General features: G+C 41.8%; 1 protein-coding gene across 3 annotated transcripts in view; it reads left to right on the top strand.

Annotated features, from left to right (window-relative positions):
* LOC111953520 (receptor-type tyrosine-protein phosphatase N2-like) overlaps positions 1-19,086 on the top strand; it is a 251,504-nt gene that overhangs the window by 76,285 nt on the left and 156,133 nt on the right. For all 3 annotated transcript variants that reach the window (XM_023972863.3, XM_023972862.3, XM_070435454.1), the window contains exons 5-9: positions 2,826-3,261; positions 3,956-4,219; positions 6,779-6,819; positions 7,465-7,994; positions 12,728-12,814. In XM_023972863.3, the coding sequence (XP_023828631.1) occupies positions 2,826-3,261; positions 3,956-4,219; positions 6,779-6,819; positions 7,465-7,994; positions 12,728-12,814 (1,358 nt within the window). The remainder of the gene's footprint in view (positions 1-2,825; positions 3,262-3,955; positions 4,220-6,778; positions 6,820-7,464; positions 7,995-12,727; positions 12,815-19,086) is intronic.

Here is a 19,086-nt window from a genome sequence, read left to right as displayed (position 1 = left end):
TGTACCTTGTCAGCTCGGGGATTTGAACTTGCAACCTTTCGGTTACTAGTCCAACGCTCTAACCACTAGGCTACCCTGCCGCCCCGCCTTGATGACAGCTTTGCACACTCTTGGCATTCTCAATTTGCTTCATGAGGTGGAATGCATTTCAAATAACAGGTGTCCCTAATTTGTGGAATTTCGTTCCTTCTTAATGCGTTTGAGCCAATCAGTTGTGTTGTGACAAGGTAGGGGTGGTATACAGAAGATAGCCCTAGTTGGTAAAAGACCAAGTCCATATATTGGCAAGAACTGCTCAAATAAGCAAAGAAAAACGACAGTCCATTACTTTAAGACATGAAGGTCAGTCAAATCTGAACATTTCAAGAACTTTGAAAGTTTCTTCAAGTGCATTTGCTAAAACCATCAAGCGCTATGATGACACTGATTTTCATGAGGACTGCCACAGGAAAGGAAGACGCATAGTTGTCTCTTCTGCAGAGGATAAGTTCATTAGTTACCAGCCTCAGAAATTGCAGCCCAAATAAATGCTTCAAACAGTTCAAGTAACATACATCTCAAAATCAACTGTTCAGAAGAGACTGCGTGAATCAGGCCTTCATGGTCGAATTGCTGCAAATAAACCACTACTAAAGGACACCAATAATATGAAGAACCTTGCTTGGGCCAAGAAACACGAGCAATGAACATTAGACCGGTGGAAATCTGTCCTTTGTCCAAATTTGAGATTTTTGTTTCCAACCACTGTGTCTTTGTGAGACGCAGAGTAGGTGAACGGATTATCTCTGCATGTGTGGTTCCTCACGTGAAGCATGGAGGAGGAGGAGGAGTGATGGCATGGGGGTGCTTTGCTGGTGTCACTGTCTGTGATTTATTTAGAATTCAAGGCACACTTAACCAGCATGGCTACCACAGCATTCTGCAGCAATACACCATCCCATCTGGTTTGCCCTTAGACGATCATTTGTTTTTCAACATTACAATGACCCAACACACCTCCAGGCTGACCAAGAAGGAGAGTGGAGGCTGTATCAGATGACCTGGCCTCCACAATAACCCGACCTCAACCGAATTGAGATGGTTTGGAATGAGTTGGACCGCAGAGTGAAGGAAAAGCAGCCAACAAGTGCTCAGCATATATGGGAACTCCTTCAAGACTTTTGGAAAAGCATTCCAGGTGAAGCTGGTTGACAGAATCCCAAGAGTGTGCAACGCTGCCATCAAGACAAAGGGTAGCTACTTTGAAGATTTTAAAATCTTAAATATATTTTGATTTGTTTAACACTTTTTTGGTTACTACATGATTCCATATGTGTTATTTCATAGTTCTGATGTCTTCACTATTATTCTACAATCTAGAAAATCATGGAAATAAAGAAAAACCCTTGAATGAGTACTGTAGGTGTGTCCAAACTTTTGACTGGTACTGTATATGTTTTTGGATATTTATTATAATTTTTCTTCAGGATTTTGGAAATTCTCCCGCCACCCCATTTTCATATCAGGTGACTCCACATGGGGTCGCAACCCCTAGTTTGGGAACTGCTGGTTTAGCAGGTGGTATAGCGGGTGCAGCAAAATACTTATGTTACTAGCTCCTAACAATGCAGTACAATGTCAAACAATTAACATTTATGTTATTGGGGGGGATTAACAACTGGGATATTTTACACAATATCAACTAAGAATGATATGCACAGCTGTAGATATGTCAAGCTATGTCAAGAATCCAGAATCAATTAGATTATTTTTCTCGGGTCAAATTATATTTCAACAAAACATTGTTTCAGGAATGCTAATCGCATCTGTTACCAACTCCAGAAACAATTTCACAACAATCTGAGATGGTGGGTGTCGACATCCTCTTGTGATTTTTGAGGTGGAACGACCCTGTTGTGAAATGGGCCTGAATTTATGGATTAAACCTCGGTTTCAATTCTCCTCATTAGGAAATGAGACTGATAACGAGACTGATAACGAGATTTGGGTCTTGGAGGCGTGCTTTGATGTGGGTGTCTCTTGTGTGTTTGTGTTCGAACGTGGGAAGCATTTGTACTTTCACTCTGCCAAAACAGTACACAGTTACAGTCCCTCACCCTTCTAGATAACTTTAAACAGTCTAACCAGGTCTTGTGTCTAAAAGTAGCCTGGACAAGCTAGCAAGCTAGCCAACTTCTTTCGCCAATTAGCTTCAGCCGGCCAGTGTGCGACCGTGGTTGGACTTTGGATAGCCTATCTGTGCGGCTAGTTAGGGGCCATGAATAAATTACACAATGTAAATGGGACAATATTTTCATGTTCAATATTTGTATATGAATTTCTACAATTTATAGTTGGTTTGATATTTTTAAGTCATTGAAATTTTGAACTATTGACATTTTAAAATATTGTCCCATGTACGTTGTGTAATTTACTGATAGTGCCTAACTAGCCCCATAGGGATATCCAATGTGAAACCATATTGACCATTACGATCGGGTAGCGTGCATCTGCGCTAATGATGACTTGGGTGCTGCCAGCTGTGGGCAGGATTTAAATAAATCCAATCCAAGGAAAACTGTTACGGTACCCTTTTATCGTAAATTTTTTTCCTAATTATCTCGCAAATCTACGTTTTGGGTGAGTTTGTGACCAAAATTATTTAATTTACACTTTGTAGTCAATTTTGACAATAGAATAAAAGTTTCTGACTTATATCGATGCCACATAGACTGTTGCTTTTTTTTGGTTCAGTCGTCCTTTAAATGCAATGTGAATTCACTGTCACTGGTGATTGAAATAGGGCAAAAATTGTATAGACAGTAAAAAACATGGTTGTGTTACAGAATGAAGACTTACAACCAAAGAAGGGGAAGTCTACATTCTACAATCTGCAGTCTGCAGGTCCACCCCAGGGGGATAAGGTCTTCACCCAGGGGGCTGTAGGGAGCTGGAGATCCCCAGTGGAGACAGCCTACTCCAGCCAGGAGCCAGGGAGGGCCAGGGGGAGTGCCACGGGGCTGGCTGCCCAGCTTGAGCGCTACATGGCTGGAGCAGCACACACCCAGAGCCGCCCAGTACTAGGAGCAGTGGTGGGATCAGTGGTGGAACCCAAGGGGAAGCTCTACTCTGTCAGCTATGTATGCCCTGGTGGTCAGGTAGAACCTCAGACACGACTTGGTGGCAGTGGCTCCAAACCTCCAAGGCCCAACATAGACAGGCTTCTTTTCAAGGCTGCGTCCAACCATCAGGTGCCCAAGGAGCAGCTCAGTACGGTGGATGGTAAGGTCCTCTTTTTACCACAATGATTTGTGTTTGCGCTGTTCTGTGTGCTTCTGTGAACTTCAGATTAATTTGTAGAGGGTCCACGCAAACATTTTCTACGTTTTTCTAATGCTATTTTATTCATTTAGAGGCAACCGTGCTTCTGTGAACTTCAAAATCCGATGTGAATGTACTGTAGCCTACATAAACCAAACCTCACTCCGGATGTACTTTCACATACAGCTTGTGTAAGAAAGGTTTAGAGGAGTTACTTTCAGATATTCAATGTTATTTACTGTAGTTAGTCTACACAAATGGCTATGGAAGCTGATCAATGTCATAGCTCTGCTGAAACGTACACTGATTTCTTCCAAAGCTAAGCAAGCTATATTGAGGTAAGCGTCTGGGTGGTAGACTTCTAATCACTGAAGTGCATTACCCCTCATATACCATTAGGAGTCCCTGTTCAGGCAGGAATCATTGCGCTGTCTGAAGATTTAATTTCAATATAGCTCTTTATTTAGGTTGATGGCATGACATTGAAAAATTGCCATTGATTCAAACATGCCATTTTACTATCAACATTTAAACATTGTCAAATAAACTGTCTAATCAAGTATAACATTCGACATAATTTACACCACCCAATATACCATATATTGAAAATAGGATGAAAAATATTTATGTTCTTCCTTTCTACCCTCTCCCACAGAGCGGTTCATCCTGAAAGTGGTCAACCAGCTGGGGAGGCAGAGAGTGAACATGGACGATCTGATGGGTAAAGACCTGAACCAGCTGGCAGACATAATCTCTGGTGCCCTGCAAGTGGTGGATGAGGAGGGGCCCGAGGCCAGAGCCAAGCCCAGGCTCGTGGGACACATACGGGACAGGCAGATGAAGAGAGAGCCCCTGCATTCCATGGACCAGGATGAGGAGGACCAAGAGGACTTGTTGGAGCAAGATGCTATGCTTCAAGGTATGAATGAAATAATTCATTCATGAATACTTTCCTGTCCCATAGGGAAATTTGCTTGGCAACATTCCTGGGCTACATACTGTATAATAAATACATCACAAGTCATACAACATTTCACTTATATACAATATACACTCCCGTTCAAAAGTTTGAGGTCACTTAGAAAAGTCCTTGTTTTTCAAAGTTGATCAGAAATACAGTGTAGACATTGTTAATGTTGTAAATGACTATTTTAGCTGGAAACGGCAGATTTTTTATGGAATATCTACAGTCGTGGCCAAAGGTTTTGAGAATGGCACAAATATTATTTTTCACTAAGTTTGCTGCTTCAGTAGCCTTAATTTCTCAGAACAAGAATAGACTGACGAGTTTCAGAAGAAAGTACTTTGTTTCTGGCCATTTTGAGCATGTAATCGAACCCACAAATGCTGATTCTCCAGATACTCAACTAGTATAAAAAAGGCCAGTTTTATTGCTTCTTTAATTAGAACAACAGTTGTCAGCTGTGCTAACATACTTGCAAAAGGGTTTTCTAATGATCAATTAGCCTTTTAAAATGATGTATGTGGATTAGCTAACACAACATGCCATTGGAACACAGGAGTGATGGTTGCTGATAATGGGCCTCTGAACGCCTATGTAGATATTCCATAAAAAATAATCTGTTTCCAGCTACAATAGTCATTTACAACATTAACAATGTCTACACTGTATTTCTGTTCAATTTGATGTTATTTTAATGGACAAACGCATTGCTTTTCTTTCAAAAACAAGGAAATGTCTAACTGAATCCAAAGTTTTGAATGTATTGTATATCACAGGACATATTTCACATTGTCAGACTAATCTACTGTAGGCAACCCAGAACGAAAATCTCATGCCAGCTATTCAGTTAGGTTCACATCCCTTCACTTTTTCCACATTTTGTTGTGTTACAGCCTGAATTTAAAATGTATTGCATTTAGATATTTTGTCACTGGCCTACACATGATGTCAAAGTGGAATTAGGTTTTTAGACATTTTTACAAATGAATTCAAAATGAAAAGCTGAAATGTCTTGAGTCAATAAGTATTCAACCCCTTTGTTATGGAAAGCACCTATTGGTAGATGGGTTAATAAAAATCCCTTTGAGCATGATGAAGTTATTAATTACACTTTGGATGGTGTATCAATACACCCAGTCACTACAAACATACAGGCATCCTTCCTAACTCAGTTGCTGGAGAGGACGGAAGCCGCTCAGGGATTTCACCATGAGGCCAATGGTGACTTTAAAACAGTTACAGAGTTTAATGCCTGTGACAGTTACTCCACAATACTAACCTAAATGACAGAGTGAAAAGAAGGAAGCCTGTACAGAATAAAAGTATTCCAAAACATGCATCCTCTTTGCAATAAGGCACTAAAGTAAAACTGCATAAAATGTGGCAAAGAAATGTACTTTATGTCCTGAATACAAATCCAACACAACACAGTACCACTGAGTAGCACTTTTCATATTTTCAAGCATCATGTTATGGGTATGCTTGTCATCAGCCAGGACTAGGGAGTTTTTGGGGATAAAAATAAACGGAATAGAATAGAACGGAATAGCACAGGCAAAATCCTAGAGGAAAACCTAGTTCAGTCTTCTTTCCAACAGACACAGGGAGACAAATTCACCTTTCAGCAGGACAATAACCTAAAACACAAAGCCAAATCTACATTGGAGTTACTTACCAAGACGACATTGAATGTTCCTGAGTGGCCTAGTTACAGTTTTGACTTAAATCGGCTTGAAAATGTATGGCAAGACTTGAAAATGGCTGTCTAGCAATGATCAACAACCAACTTGACAGAGCATGAAGAATAAAAAAATAAATAATGTGTAAATATTGTACAATCCAGGTGTGCAAAGCTCTTAGAGACTTACCCAGAAAGACTCACAGCTGTATTCACATTTATTGACTCAAGGGTGTGAATACTTATGTAAATTAGATATTTCTGTATCCATTTTTTTTCACTTTGTCATTATGGGGTATTGTGTGTAGAAGGATGAAAAAAATCAATTTAATCAATTTTGAATTCAGGCTGTAACACAACAAAATATGGAATAAGTCGAGGCGTATGAATACTTTCTGAAGGCACTGTATGAGAAAAGAGACTAGAACGAGGAGCAGAAGCAGGTTGGTAGCTCTCTCTGCAAGCTTCAGTCAAGTCTATGGGCCAAATGTCCCCTCCCCTTCCGCAATTCAAAGATGTGCACACCTGCTAAATTGCCATTTGTCCAAATGACCAGTGGTGAAAAACCAACGCACCAGAACAATTGTTGCTCGTATATGTCGCATCACACAGTCTGTCGACAGACGTTACGATACAATTTATGTTAAGTAGTCTGTACGCAAGAGATTATAGTCAGACAGACACAAAGGTAGACCTGCATTTATCACCAGGGTGAAAGTTAAGCAAAACCTGTGTGGAAATGTTTTGGGTTGTTTGGTTATTAGCTGTAAAGCCTTTAGCCAATAGTACTTTTCTCTTGTCAATGTTTTACCCTCTCACATTCTGATTGTTTACAGGGAAACAAATGGTGGATGCAGACTCTGAGCCAAATGACAAGGTAGGCCTAATTTACATTATTCTCTTAAACAGATACACTGGTTTCAAAATAGCGACATAAATGTCCAAGCAAACACTTACTTCAATGAAGTATACTACTGTTGCTAAGATGGGTTATTTTTAAGTTATGCAAGCAGATATTCAATATGAAATGGACAAGAAAGGAAACTAGTTTTACACTCGCAAAGCTCTTAGAAAAACCTTTTTGAACATTTGCATACTGATATTTTCACAAGAATCTCTTTGAAAACCATGGTCAATAGATTGATGTTCCTTGAGTTGAGAGTGGTAATTTACCTTCAAAAGTCTTTCATTAGAGGTCTAGTTTTATATAGTCCTTTCATCAATAATTGGCAATTTGTGGAGAATTTGCAGAAACATCAAGTTGCTCTATGATGTAAAAAAAAAAAGAAAGTTAAACTTTCATTGAATTACTTCTAAAAACACTAAGACTTAATGGAAACATATCCCTTTTTTAATACTTAATGATGTAAAAGAAGATTATCTCTTCTTATAAGGCAAAACCTTTGCAGTAAAATAGATAACAAGTCCTGTGTTGCTATCATAGAAATATAATCACTAGAACAGGAATTCCCATTCAAGTCAATGGGTCTGTAATTGGTGGACCTGCATTATCCTACCACAGGACCCAATCTTAGTTAGTAAGCTCTTGGAGTACCTCAACATGGACCCCTTCAGTGATGCCCCTGATGCCCAGCTGGAGGTTGGTGATGCTGGTGGTGCTGCAGGCAACCCCTCCATTGAGGGCCAGAGAACAGTGGGTCTGGAGAACGTAAGGAGCAGGACCACACAGGGCCAAGTGCCTGTACCACACCCCTGGGAGGAGAGGAGCATGACCATGGGAGGAGAGGATGGAGCTCCAGACCAGCCAGATGATGGAACCTCAGACCAACCGGCGGATGTCCAGGGTTCTGACTCCCTGGTAGACTCTGAGGTGGAGAGGTGGATGTACGGTACGGAAGCTCCTTCTCCTCCGGCGGCTGAGACGGACCTCCTGGCAGAAGAACCACAGGAGAGAAATCTCCTAGCAGAACCACAGAAGAAGGACATGCGACTCCAGGAGGAAGTGGTACATATGGGAGTCAAAGCTTACTCAAAGTCACCGCAAGGGAAAGACCACCACAGCGACATTGGCTACATCATTACAGACACAGAGTGAGTATGGTGAAGATTATACTTGCTGCTATTTACCAAATATACTGTATGTATTTATACTCTCACTTCACAATGACCAGTTATCTCCAACACTATGTCTTTCCTGTTTTCCTCTATTTACCTTATATTATTTTTGATTGTGGGAATACTGTGGACAGTACAGACCATACATCTTTCAAAACAACCCTGATATATACAGATGTTCTCTTTTTGTAGGGAACTATAGCTGGAAATCCTTGGTGGTGCACTTGAGCACAATAGTTGTGATGATAAGTCCCTAGGTGTGGGTATTACCACGCTGTATTACGGCGTTAATGATGATATGGTGTCAGCAAGGTCACAGGAGTCAGTCAAACTCACTCTGCTCTCGGCTCAGCCTCACACCGCAAGATAAGTTTCTATCGACTGTGTTTTCGCCCGTGGCGCTTTCTCAAATCCCTTTAATGGCCGTTATCAGGCAGAGTGTCAGAGCACTGTCCTTCACCTGTTCAACAGCACGCCGCTCACTGTCTTGGGGGGCGCTCGCCACCGGCCATCCGGGCTTGATGGGCCTTATTTTAGAAACCCCACCACACACACACCCCGCCACACATACCCCGCCACACACACACACACACACACCGCATCAGGGGAGACGAAAGGAACAGGTCACCTTCCACCCAGACTTTTCTCTCTCTTCTTCCTCCTCCTTCTCTTCCTCCTCCCCCTCTTCCTTCATCCCCAGCCTGGTGTTGCTGTAGCTAGCAGGGGCCTGCCTGCCGTGGTTTCCAGAGTTTGCTGCAGACATGATGATTGCACAGTTGTTATCCCTACCTCCTTCCCCACCCGCAGTGGGGCCAGGCTAACCTGCTTATCTGACAGCTCCTGACATTGGGGGAGAGAGAGCGAGAGAGAGACCCAAGGGAAAAGTGCTAGCATCTACAAACAAGTTACTCCTTGAGCTCTCCAGTTGTTATAATTACCACTGAGGTAGCCAAACGTGTCTTGAATCACTTGGTTGAATCTTTAACATTCAAAAGCTCTCGAAAGAGGAAAAAAAGAGAACCTCACTTTCTTAAAGGTAGAGTAGCCAAGCGTCTCATATACAGTGCATTCGGAAAGTATTCAGACCCCTTGACTTTTTCCACATTTTGTTACATTACAGCCTTATTGTAAAATGGATTAAAGTAATTTTTTCCCTCGTCAATCTACACGCAATACCCCATAATGACAAAACAGAAAAACCTTATTTAAGTAAGTATTCAGACCCTTTGCTATGAGACCAGAAATTGAGCTCCGGTGCATCCTGTTTCTATTAATCATCCTTGAGATGTTTCTACAACTTGATTGGAGTCCACCTGTGGTAAATTCAATTGATTGGACATAATTTGGAAAGGCACACACCTGTCTGAATGAGGTCCCACAAACCAAGCCATGAGGTTGAACGAATTAGAGCTTTGAGACAGGATTGTGTCGAGGCACAGATCTGGGGAAGGGTACCAAAACAATTCTGCAGCATTGAAGGTACTTAAGAACACAGTAGCCTCCTTCATTCTTAAATGGAAGAAGTTTGGAACCACCAAGACTCTTCCTAGAGCTGGCCGCCTGGCCAAACTGAGCAATCGGGGGAGAAGGGCATTGGTCAGGGAGGTGACAAAGAACCCGATGGTCACTCTGACAGAGCTCCAAAGTTCTTCTGTGAAGATGGGAGAACCTTCCAGAAGGACACCCATCTCTGCAGCACTCCACCAATCAGGCCTTTATGGTAGAGTGGCCATATGGAAGCCACTCCTCAGTAAAAGGCACATGACAGCCCGCTTGGAGTTTACCAAAAGGCCCCTAAAGATAATCAGACCATGAGAAACAAGATTCTCCGGTCTGATGAAACTCTTTGACCTGAATGCCAAGTGTCATGTTTGGAGGAAACCTGGCACCATCCCTACGGGGAAGCATGGTGGTGGTAGCATCATGCTGTGGAGATGTTTTTCAGAGGCAGGGACTGGGAGACTAGTCAGGAACGAGGGAAAGATGAATGGAGCAAAGTACAGGGAGATCCTTGATTAAAAACCTGCTCCAGAGCGCTCAGGACCTCAGACTGGGGCGAAGGTTCATCTTCCAACAGGACAACGACTTGAAGCACACAGTCAAGACAATGCAGGAGTGGCTTCGGGACAAGTTTCTGAAAGTCCTTGAGTGGCCCTGCCAGAGCCCGCACTTGAACCCGATCTAAAATCTCTGGAGAGACCTGAAAATAGATGTGCAGCGACGCTCCCCATCCAACCTGACAGAGCTTGAGAACATCTGCAGAAAAGAATGGGAGAAACTCCCCAAATACAGAAATACAGGTGTGCCAAGCTTGTAGCGTCATACCCAAGAAGTCTCAAGGCTGTAATCACTGCCAAATGTGCTTCAACAAAGTACTGAGTAAAGGATCTGAATACTTGTGTGTAGATTAATGAGGGGGAACAAAACTATTGAATACTTTTTTGAATAAGGCTGCAACGTAACAAAATGTGGAAAAAGTCAAGGGGTCTGAATACTTTCTGAATGCACTGTAGATGTAATCCGATATTAGAGGATGTTACAATTATGTGCAAACAGGCCAGTATACTACACTCTTAGAAAGATGCTGTCTTGAACTTAAAAGGGTTCTTTGTCTGTCTCCATAGGAGAATCCTTTGAAGAACCCTTATTGGTTCCAGTTAGAACTATTTTGAGTTCCATCTAGAACCATTTCCACAGAGGGTTCTACATGGAACCAAAAATAGTTTTACCTGGAACCAAAAAGGGTTCTCCTATGGGGAGAACCCTTTTGGGACCCTTTTTTCTGAGTGCACCAGTTTACATTTACAATTTTGTATATTGTTATTGGTTGACAGTTGTGGGAAAAGTACTACATTTTCATACTTGAGTAAAAGTAAAGATACCTTAATAGAAAATGACTCAAGTTAAAGTCACCCAGTAAAATGCTACTTGAGTAAAAGTCTAAAAGTATTTGGTTTTAAATATACTTAAGTATCAAAAGTAAATGGAATTGCTCAAATATACTCAAGTATTAAAAGTAAAAGTAAAAGTATAAATCATTTCAAATTCCTTATATTAAGCAAACCAGACGAAACAATGTTTTATTTGATTTGTTATAGATGGATAGCCAGCGGCACACTTCAACACTCAGACATAATTTACAAACAAAGCAGTTGTGTTTAGTGAGTCCACCAGATCAGAGGCAGTAGGGATGACATGGGATGTTATCTTAAAAAGTGCGTGAATTGGACCATTTTCCTGTCAAAATGTAACGAGTACTTTTGGGTGTCAGGGAAAATGTATGGAGTAAAAAGTACATTATTTCCTTTGGGAATGTAGTGAAGTAAAAGCAAAAGTTGGCAAAAATATAAATAGTCAAGTACAGATACTACAAAAAACTACTTAAGTAGTACTTTGAAGTATTTTTACTTGGGTACTTTACACCACTGTTGGTTGGTCTCTTTTACCCCAATATTGGCTTAGTCTTCCAAGATTCCTTTAAATCCTTTAAAGGCAAAACATATGACAATAAAACGGTACGTACAGTACATGATATATTGTGCAGCCTACATACAGTACCTACATACCTTCATACAGTATGTCATCTTTCACCCCAACGATCTTCATCTAGCCCTGTCATTTCCTGCGTACAGAGCATCCTCATGCAGATTTTCCTTTGTTTGCTCCTTCTACGTCCCAAATGGCATTCTATTTCCTGTACAGTATACTTATTTTGACTGGGCCCTTAGGGAGTATCCATGGGCCCTGGTCAAGAGTAGTGTACTATGTAGGGAATAGGGTGCCATGTGGGACGTAGACTCAGTTTCCTTGGACGATTTCCTCTCTGAGTGAGAGAGCAGCCACTGGACTGAGCTCAGATGGAGCATGGCTTTATCATAGAGCCATTACACTTTCACACATCCATTCCATTTTCACATTATTATTCATCTAACTGTGTGTGTGTGTGTGTGTGTTGTGTTGTGTGTGTGTGTGGTGTGGTGGTGTGTGTGGGTGGTGTGTGTGTTGTTGTTTTGGTGTGTTTTGTTGGGTGTGTGTGTGTGTGTGTGTGCGTGCGTGTTCTGTATATGGGTGTGTGTGTGTGTGAGAGAGAGTGGTGTGTGACGCACGTCCATATGATACAGCCATTACCACCTCACGCCGGTTTCTGTGTGTGTGTGTGTGCGTGTCTGTATATGTGTGTGTGAGAGAGTGTGAGTGACGCACGTCATATGATACAGCCATTACACCTCACGCCGGTTCCATTTGCACCTTATTGTTTGTCTCATTGCTGGAAAATGCAGGTGATTTGCCAAGCCTGAAGAGGCACCTGATCCCTATTCCCCTGTGTGCAAGGCTGTGTGTGTGTGTGTGTGTGTGTGTGTGTGTGTGTGTGTGTTGTGTGTGTGTGTGTGTGTGTGTGTGTGGTGTGTGTGTGTGTGGTGTGTGTGTGTGTGTTGTGTGTGTGTGTTGTGTGTGTGTGTGTGTGTGGTGTTTGCTGTGTGCGTGTGCCGTGTGTCCATGCGTGCACATCTATAATGTGTGTGTGTGTGCAAGCTCGTGTGTCTGGTGTGTCGAATAATTGTTATTTTATGTACATGTCGATGAGATGTGGAAACCCAGACATGCTAATTCACAGGGCTGGTTGTTGCTGGTTCTGTGACTGGTTGGTTGTATACTAAAATGAAGGAGTATTATCTTTGATAACCTGCTCTCTCTTTCTGTCCTCCCAGCTCCCTCACCTCTGACCAGGGCTTGGACCTGATGGAACGTCTGGGTCGGAGGGTCAACCTCCACTTGACCGACCTTCTCCACCTCTCGTATGTATTACAGGACACACACACGCACATGCACTAACGCACACATAAGGCTGTGACGTTCTTGGAATTTGAGGTTACGGTAATTGGCCAGGCCAATGTACACGGTCACCGACATAGCCAGGTTGGAGAGGATTGGCACGTTGTCCATTTTACACAATATTCGAGCATTATAGGCCTCAGAGCCAGAACTGCTGTTGAATAATAATGAATAGTCAGACACATCCAACCTTTATTTTTAAGGAAACAGATTTATTTATCTCCTAGCAAGCAATGAAACGTGCATTGTATAAAAGAAAGTCCCCTCATCAAATATGTTTTTTTACTGAAGTCCCATAACCTAATGCGCTCTACACCCCAGTGCATCTAGCATATTAGCAGCTTGAGCACAAAGGAAAATTGTAAATAGGAGCTGATGTAGAAAGATGCATAGATAATAGATTTTAATAGATTTTAGACTGTTATAATTATCATTTATTTGTATAATAATTTCCCGCTATTAGATTTATCTAAATTAAACTAAAGTTATGAAACCCATACCTGTCAGTTATACAGGTTCTTCAATTACCATCACAGCCCTATGCGCACACACAGCTTGTGTTTTTGTTGTTGTTGATGAGTGGGACTGGAAGGTATTGTCGACATAACAGTCTAAACCAGGGATGTCAAACTCCTCCCTTGTACTTGATTGATCAATAAAGGCCATTGATTGGATAGGAACTCCCCTCATCTGGTTGTCTAGGTCTTAAACTAGCAATCTGCAGTTTAAACAATAACAAAGCGGCCACTCCACCACTTTGATGAACAGCTCAGTGATGGGCCTGGAGAAATGTAACCGCTCTCAAATTCATAGAGGGAGCTATGGGTCAAAGGACTGAACAGCCATGAGATCTAAATGATAGTTTTAACCGTGTTTTTAAGCTGCGTTTTTTTACATTGACATTGTTTACGTCCGTTGGAGTAAAACAAGCTTATATTCTGGTTTCTGATTGTGTAAGACGGATTCACTGAGCTCATGAGGCATTCATAAGTTATATTCTTCTAGGACCAATGGCTATATGTCATTACTTCAATGCCCCCAAAATGGATGTAGCAACTGTAGATTGCTGCATATTGAAAGGAAGTCCCAAAGACCAGCAGGCACACGGCCCTCCAGGAATGAAGTTTGAAACCCCTGGTCTAAACGAAAAGACCATTTATAATTCAGAAGAGGAAGACGTTTTTTTTGTGATGTTAAAAAAAAAATCCAATGTGAGCTTAGGGAACAGAATAAAGGTTGTCCAGCACTCCAGAAACACTAAGTACTGTGTGTGTGGAGCTGCCCATGCAGTGTAGTTGCAGAGTGTGTAGGCGTTTGTTGTTATTCTGACCTTTGTGTGTTTGACTTCCTCTGGGGAGAGAAATCAGCTCTAATTACCTCCACATATAGGATTGCGTCCTAAATGGCACCCTATTCCCTATATAGGATCCATAGGGCTCTGGTCAAAAGTAGTGCACTATATAGGGAATAGAGTGCCATTTGGGACACGGCACATTCTGATGTCTCTATTGGATTCACACCGCTGCATTGTTGTTGTCGATGACTCTAAGCACATTTAAAAAACAGTCATGTTTCCTAACAATTTGCTCGTTGTTGTGAAAAGACTTGAGAAACACACACGCAAGTACATAAGCGTACACACACACACACACACACACACACACACACACACACACACACACACACACACACACACACACACACACACACACACACACACACACACACACACACACACAGAATCCCGCTGCAGAGTGATAGCAGTGTTCATGTATTAATGACATGGTGAACTATCCTTGAACCCAGCTAGTTTCTCATGGTAGTTCTATGGATATGCTGCTGGAACCAGACCATGTAGGAGGCAGACGAGACGTGTAAAAATCAAGTCTGACAATCCTTTCAAGCCCCTACACCAGGGGAGGGGATGTCTGGGTGCTTCTCATACAACACTATTATATGCTTAGATGCCAGAGGTGCAAACAGTAGGCTTTGTTTCTATGGATGCCTACTGCTATTTAGGTGCTTAGTTACATTATTATGGAGGTAAATATGACATATTATCATTGTGGTCCTATGTGGTTCAGTTGGTAGAGCATGGTGCTTGCATTGCCAATAATCATGGGTTTGATTCCTGCTCGGGCCACCCATTTGAAAAATTCCCGCTGGGGCCACCCATATGAAAAATGTATGCTCGGGTGACTTGATAAAAGAGGCTGCTTAATGGCATACAGTATGTTATTATTGCGTAATATACTTGATTTTTAGTGATAGGACAAACTAGGCAAACCCACCAAATTTAGATTTTAACCAACGAAACAGTTTCAACTACAAGTAATTCGAAATTGCTCAACTAACTTGTCAATTACTCATGAGGGATGAGCGCTACGAGTCATCACTGTCCAGACCGGCTCTATTATGCCACACCGAGCTGATAGCTTAGCTCCTACGTAATTCTGTTCCAGGAGACCGATATACAGAGATACAGATGCCTGCTAATGTATCTTTTGTCTGCGCTGTTTTTCCCTGCTTTTGGACTAAATGCGCTGTGCTAGAAGCGTATTTATGGAGTAATGACGGCCGTCTGTTCGCGAATGATGCGAGCCCGGAGCTCATTGTGTTTCTCTCCAGCGTGCTCAGCAGGTGAGACTATGAAAGCGCCCATCTCGATGTGAACAAACTGTCTGCTAGTATGGGTCAGAACACACTGACACCCTGACTGTATCCCAAATGGCACCATATTCCCTACATAGTGCATAGGGCTCTATTCAAAAGCAGTGCACTGGGTCGTTCCACCGATTCTGTGCTTTTTTGACAAGTGTAACTTTGTCCAGAAACACGTTCATCTAATTTTAACATTCTGTCATAAAGGGAACATGTTCGACTTCATAAAAAACACATTTTCCCATCTCAAGAGGTTAAATAAAAAAACACTTCAGTAAGTGCCTATTAAGTGCCAAATAAAATAACAGGGTTGATTGTAATAGAGATTATGATTTCATTTTAAATCAGACATAAATCCCCTTGTGACAGAGGGAATGGAAGCTTGTTGTGTGCAACAGGGAGGGGCAATTGAATACAGACCGCACGTCCGCGTGCGCCATCGTGCGCATGTTGATTTTGTCCACCCACACCAGACACGATCAGGACACACAGGTTGGAATATCAAAATGAACTCTGAACCAACTATGTTCATTTGGGGACAGGTCGTAAAGCATTAAACATTTATGGCAATTTAGATAGCTAGCTTGCTGTTACTAGCTAATTTGTCCTGGGATATAAACATTGGGTTGTTATTTTACCTGAAATGCACAAGGTCCTCTACTCCGACAGGTTTATTCTTCTTCTTTGGACTGTATATGGTGGTTGAAAACCAACTTTAAAGTGCATTTCCACCACCAACTGGACTGGAGTGTGGACCTCAGTTAATCTTTCAATTCCCTCGTGGGTATTTGCTCCTAAAAACCAATGAGGAGATGGGAGAGGCGGGACTTGCAGCGCATCAAGCATCACAAATATAACCAAGTTCTATTTGAGCGCCTGGCTACGCAGACGCTTGTTTACGTGCGCATGCAGTGTGGGTGCAATGATTGAATAACATGTATGTGCACATTTATTCTGCAACGCTCGCGCACGTGAAGCGAACTGTGTGGTCAGCCTGTTATAGTTACATGTCATTTGCGGCGTGCATGATCATGAGCAAAGTCATTGTAGCCTATCATTTCACTTCCTCTGTGAGAACCATGAGCACAGGCTGACTTGACTTTGCTGTGCCAAAGCCTGCCAGCAGCCTACCTACCAAAGTTTGCAATGTGTCCATTACAATGTTGAAAAACCCATATCAGCTATCTTTCAATAGTTATCCAAATTACAGGAGCATCGTTTTAGTCTTTCTAGCTAGATTCGTAGCCACAGTTTTTCCTTAAATTAATGCTTATGACAAATCCAGCTCCAGAACCAGCCATAGGGCCACCTGGCTAATCTTTCGAATACGGTGTTGTAAAAAAATAAAAAAAACAGCAACAACAAATAACATTAGCTAGCTGGATAACGTTAGCTAGCTAGTTACACTGACGGCTGTCAGTGCTCTCTATTTGTTTATGTTTATCAACTCCACATGGAAATTCCCACAGCCAATAAGTAGCTTTGTCATTCTACAGAGGTTGGAACCTAAACGTGCATTTCCTTTCTAGGACAGGAAATTGTGTTGAAAGTGTGGCGTCGACTTCCTCTGGGGGGAATATTTTAAAAAAAATGTCTACAACAGTTGACGTGTTATGCTGGTCCCGCTCAGTTTTCCACCACAAAACATAATGTAAAGGTTGAATCAGCTCACCTGCTTTTACACTATGATTTGACAATAGGCGGCACGTGAGTTTCAAGTTTGGGGAAGCTAATGTTCACCATAAAAATGCACCTTTATAATAAAGCATTCCATGCATTCCATACTATTGGTAATGTGATGAGTAGATTCGATAATCATAATTTATAATTTAACTCAATCACTGTTCACAAAAACGACCGTTCAATGCATGGCTGGCCTAGGCTGTCCTAGGAGAAGGCCTAGGATGTAAATCAAATCAAATCAAATGTTATTTGTCACATACACATGGTTAGCAGATGTTAATGCGAGTGTAGCGAAATGCTTGTGCTTCTAGTTCCGACAATGCAGTAATAACCAACAAGTAATCTAACCTAACAATTCCACAACTACTACCTTATACACACAAGTGTAAAGGGATAAAGAATATGTACATAAAGATATATGAATGAGTGATGGTACAGAACGGCATAGGCAAGATGCAGTAGATGGTATAGAGTACAGTATATACATATGAGATGAGTAATGTAGGGTATGTAAACATTATATTAAGTGGCATTGTTTAAAGTGGCTAGTGGTACATTTTTACATAATTTCCATCAATTCCCATTATTAAAGTGGCTGGAGTTGAGTCAGTATGTTGGCAGCGGCCACTAAATGTTAGTGGTGGCTGTTTAACAGTCTGATGGCCTTGAGATAGAAGCTGTTTTTCAGTCTCTCGGTCCCTGCTTTGATGCACCTGTACTGACCTCGCCTTCTGGATGATAGCGGGGTGAACAGGCAGTGGCTTGGGTGGTTGTTGTCCTTGATGATCTTTATGGCCTTCCTGTGACATCGGGTGGTGTAGGTGTCCTGGAGGGCAGGTAGTTTGCCCCCGGTGATGCGTTGTGCAGACCTCACTACCCTCTGGAGAGCCTTACGGTTGTGGGCGGAGCAGTTGCCGTACATACTTACTATTTATAATTGTTGGGTAAATGCCGGATACATTTCTTCTTTCTTTGCACAGGAAAAATGTTGCCTTTTCTAAACACATGTCATGCAATTATACTCCACTTTATATGACTGGAGACATTTGCAGAATCTTTTTTAATACGACAAATTTCAGGTTAGCCTACTCTGCTGACACGGACAAACAGACGTTGTCTGATCCATATAATAGGCCTACGAGTAGGGGAGACAGCAATAGAAAACGATGCCCATCTAAACTGCAGGAGGAAATTATTGTCCAAAAACAAACTTTTAAGTGGCATTTACCCAACAATTACAAATAGTAAGTATGTGCAGTGCACTCACCGGGGGTGCCAATAAGATAGGCTATACTGTTGTTAGCTCAATTAAGTTGAGAATTTTGATAAACTAAAATACAGATTTCAGTATTTCCTTTCCAAACTATGTTTTCCCACGACTGTATTTTGAAATATTACGATATGCCTACGTGGGGCCTCACTACTTTTTCACTGACAGTCACAACTCAACAATCATATACAGTGTGTTTGGTATTTGTCTAGTGCACTGCCCAAATTGCGCGCGCTGTCTTTACTCCCGACAAAAGGTTTTCACCAACAACGAATGAGGCAGGAGAAGTTCCTCCCCAATTCATTTTCAACGAGGGCACGCAGAGAAATGTGCAGGGGATTGTGGAAAGGTGAGCTGCGAGAATCGTGCTAGCGGAGCGGTAGAAAAAGTTGAGTTCTGCAACTGTAGGCAAAGCGATTTAAAACGATCCAGAACTTGTTTTTAAAGAAGCTAATGTTCCTCTGTGGCCAAATCATGCTTTAGTAGACTATTTTGAATGATTTAGGCTAATTAGGCTATATAATTTTGGCAATTTAATTCAACTTACTTTAGGCAAAGCTTCCCCTAGACTTATGGACGCACTGCCTATGGATTTGACTATTAAAGGTTTAATGTTTAAAG

This window comes from Salvelinus sp. IW2-2015, linkage group LG27, assembly GCF_002910315.2.
Source record: "Salvelinus sp. IW2-2015 linkage group LG27, ASM291031v2, whole genome shotgun sequence".
Classification (NCBI taxonomy): domain Eukaryota; kingdom Metazoa; phylum Chordata; class Actinopteri; order Salmoniformes; family Salmonidae; genus Salvelinus; species Salvelinus sp. IW2-2015.
The sequence above is the reverse complement of the archived record's forward strand: the minus strand, read 5'-3'. Positions and strand labels throughout refer to the sequence as shown.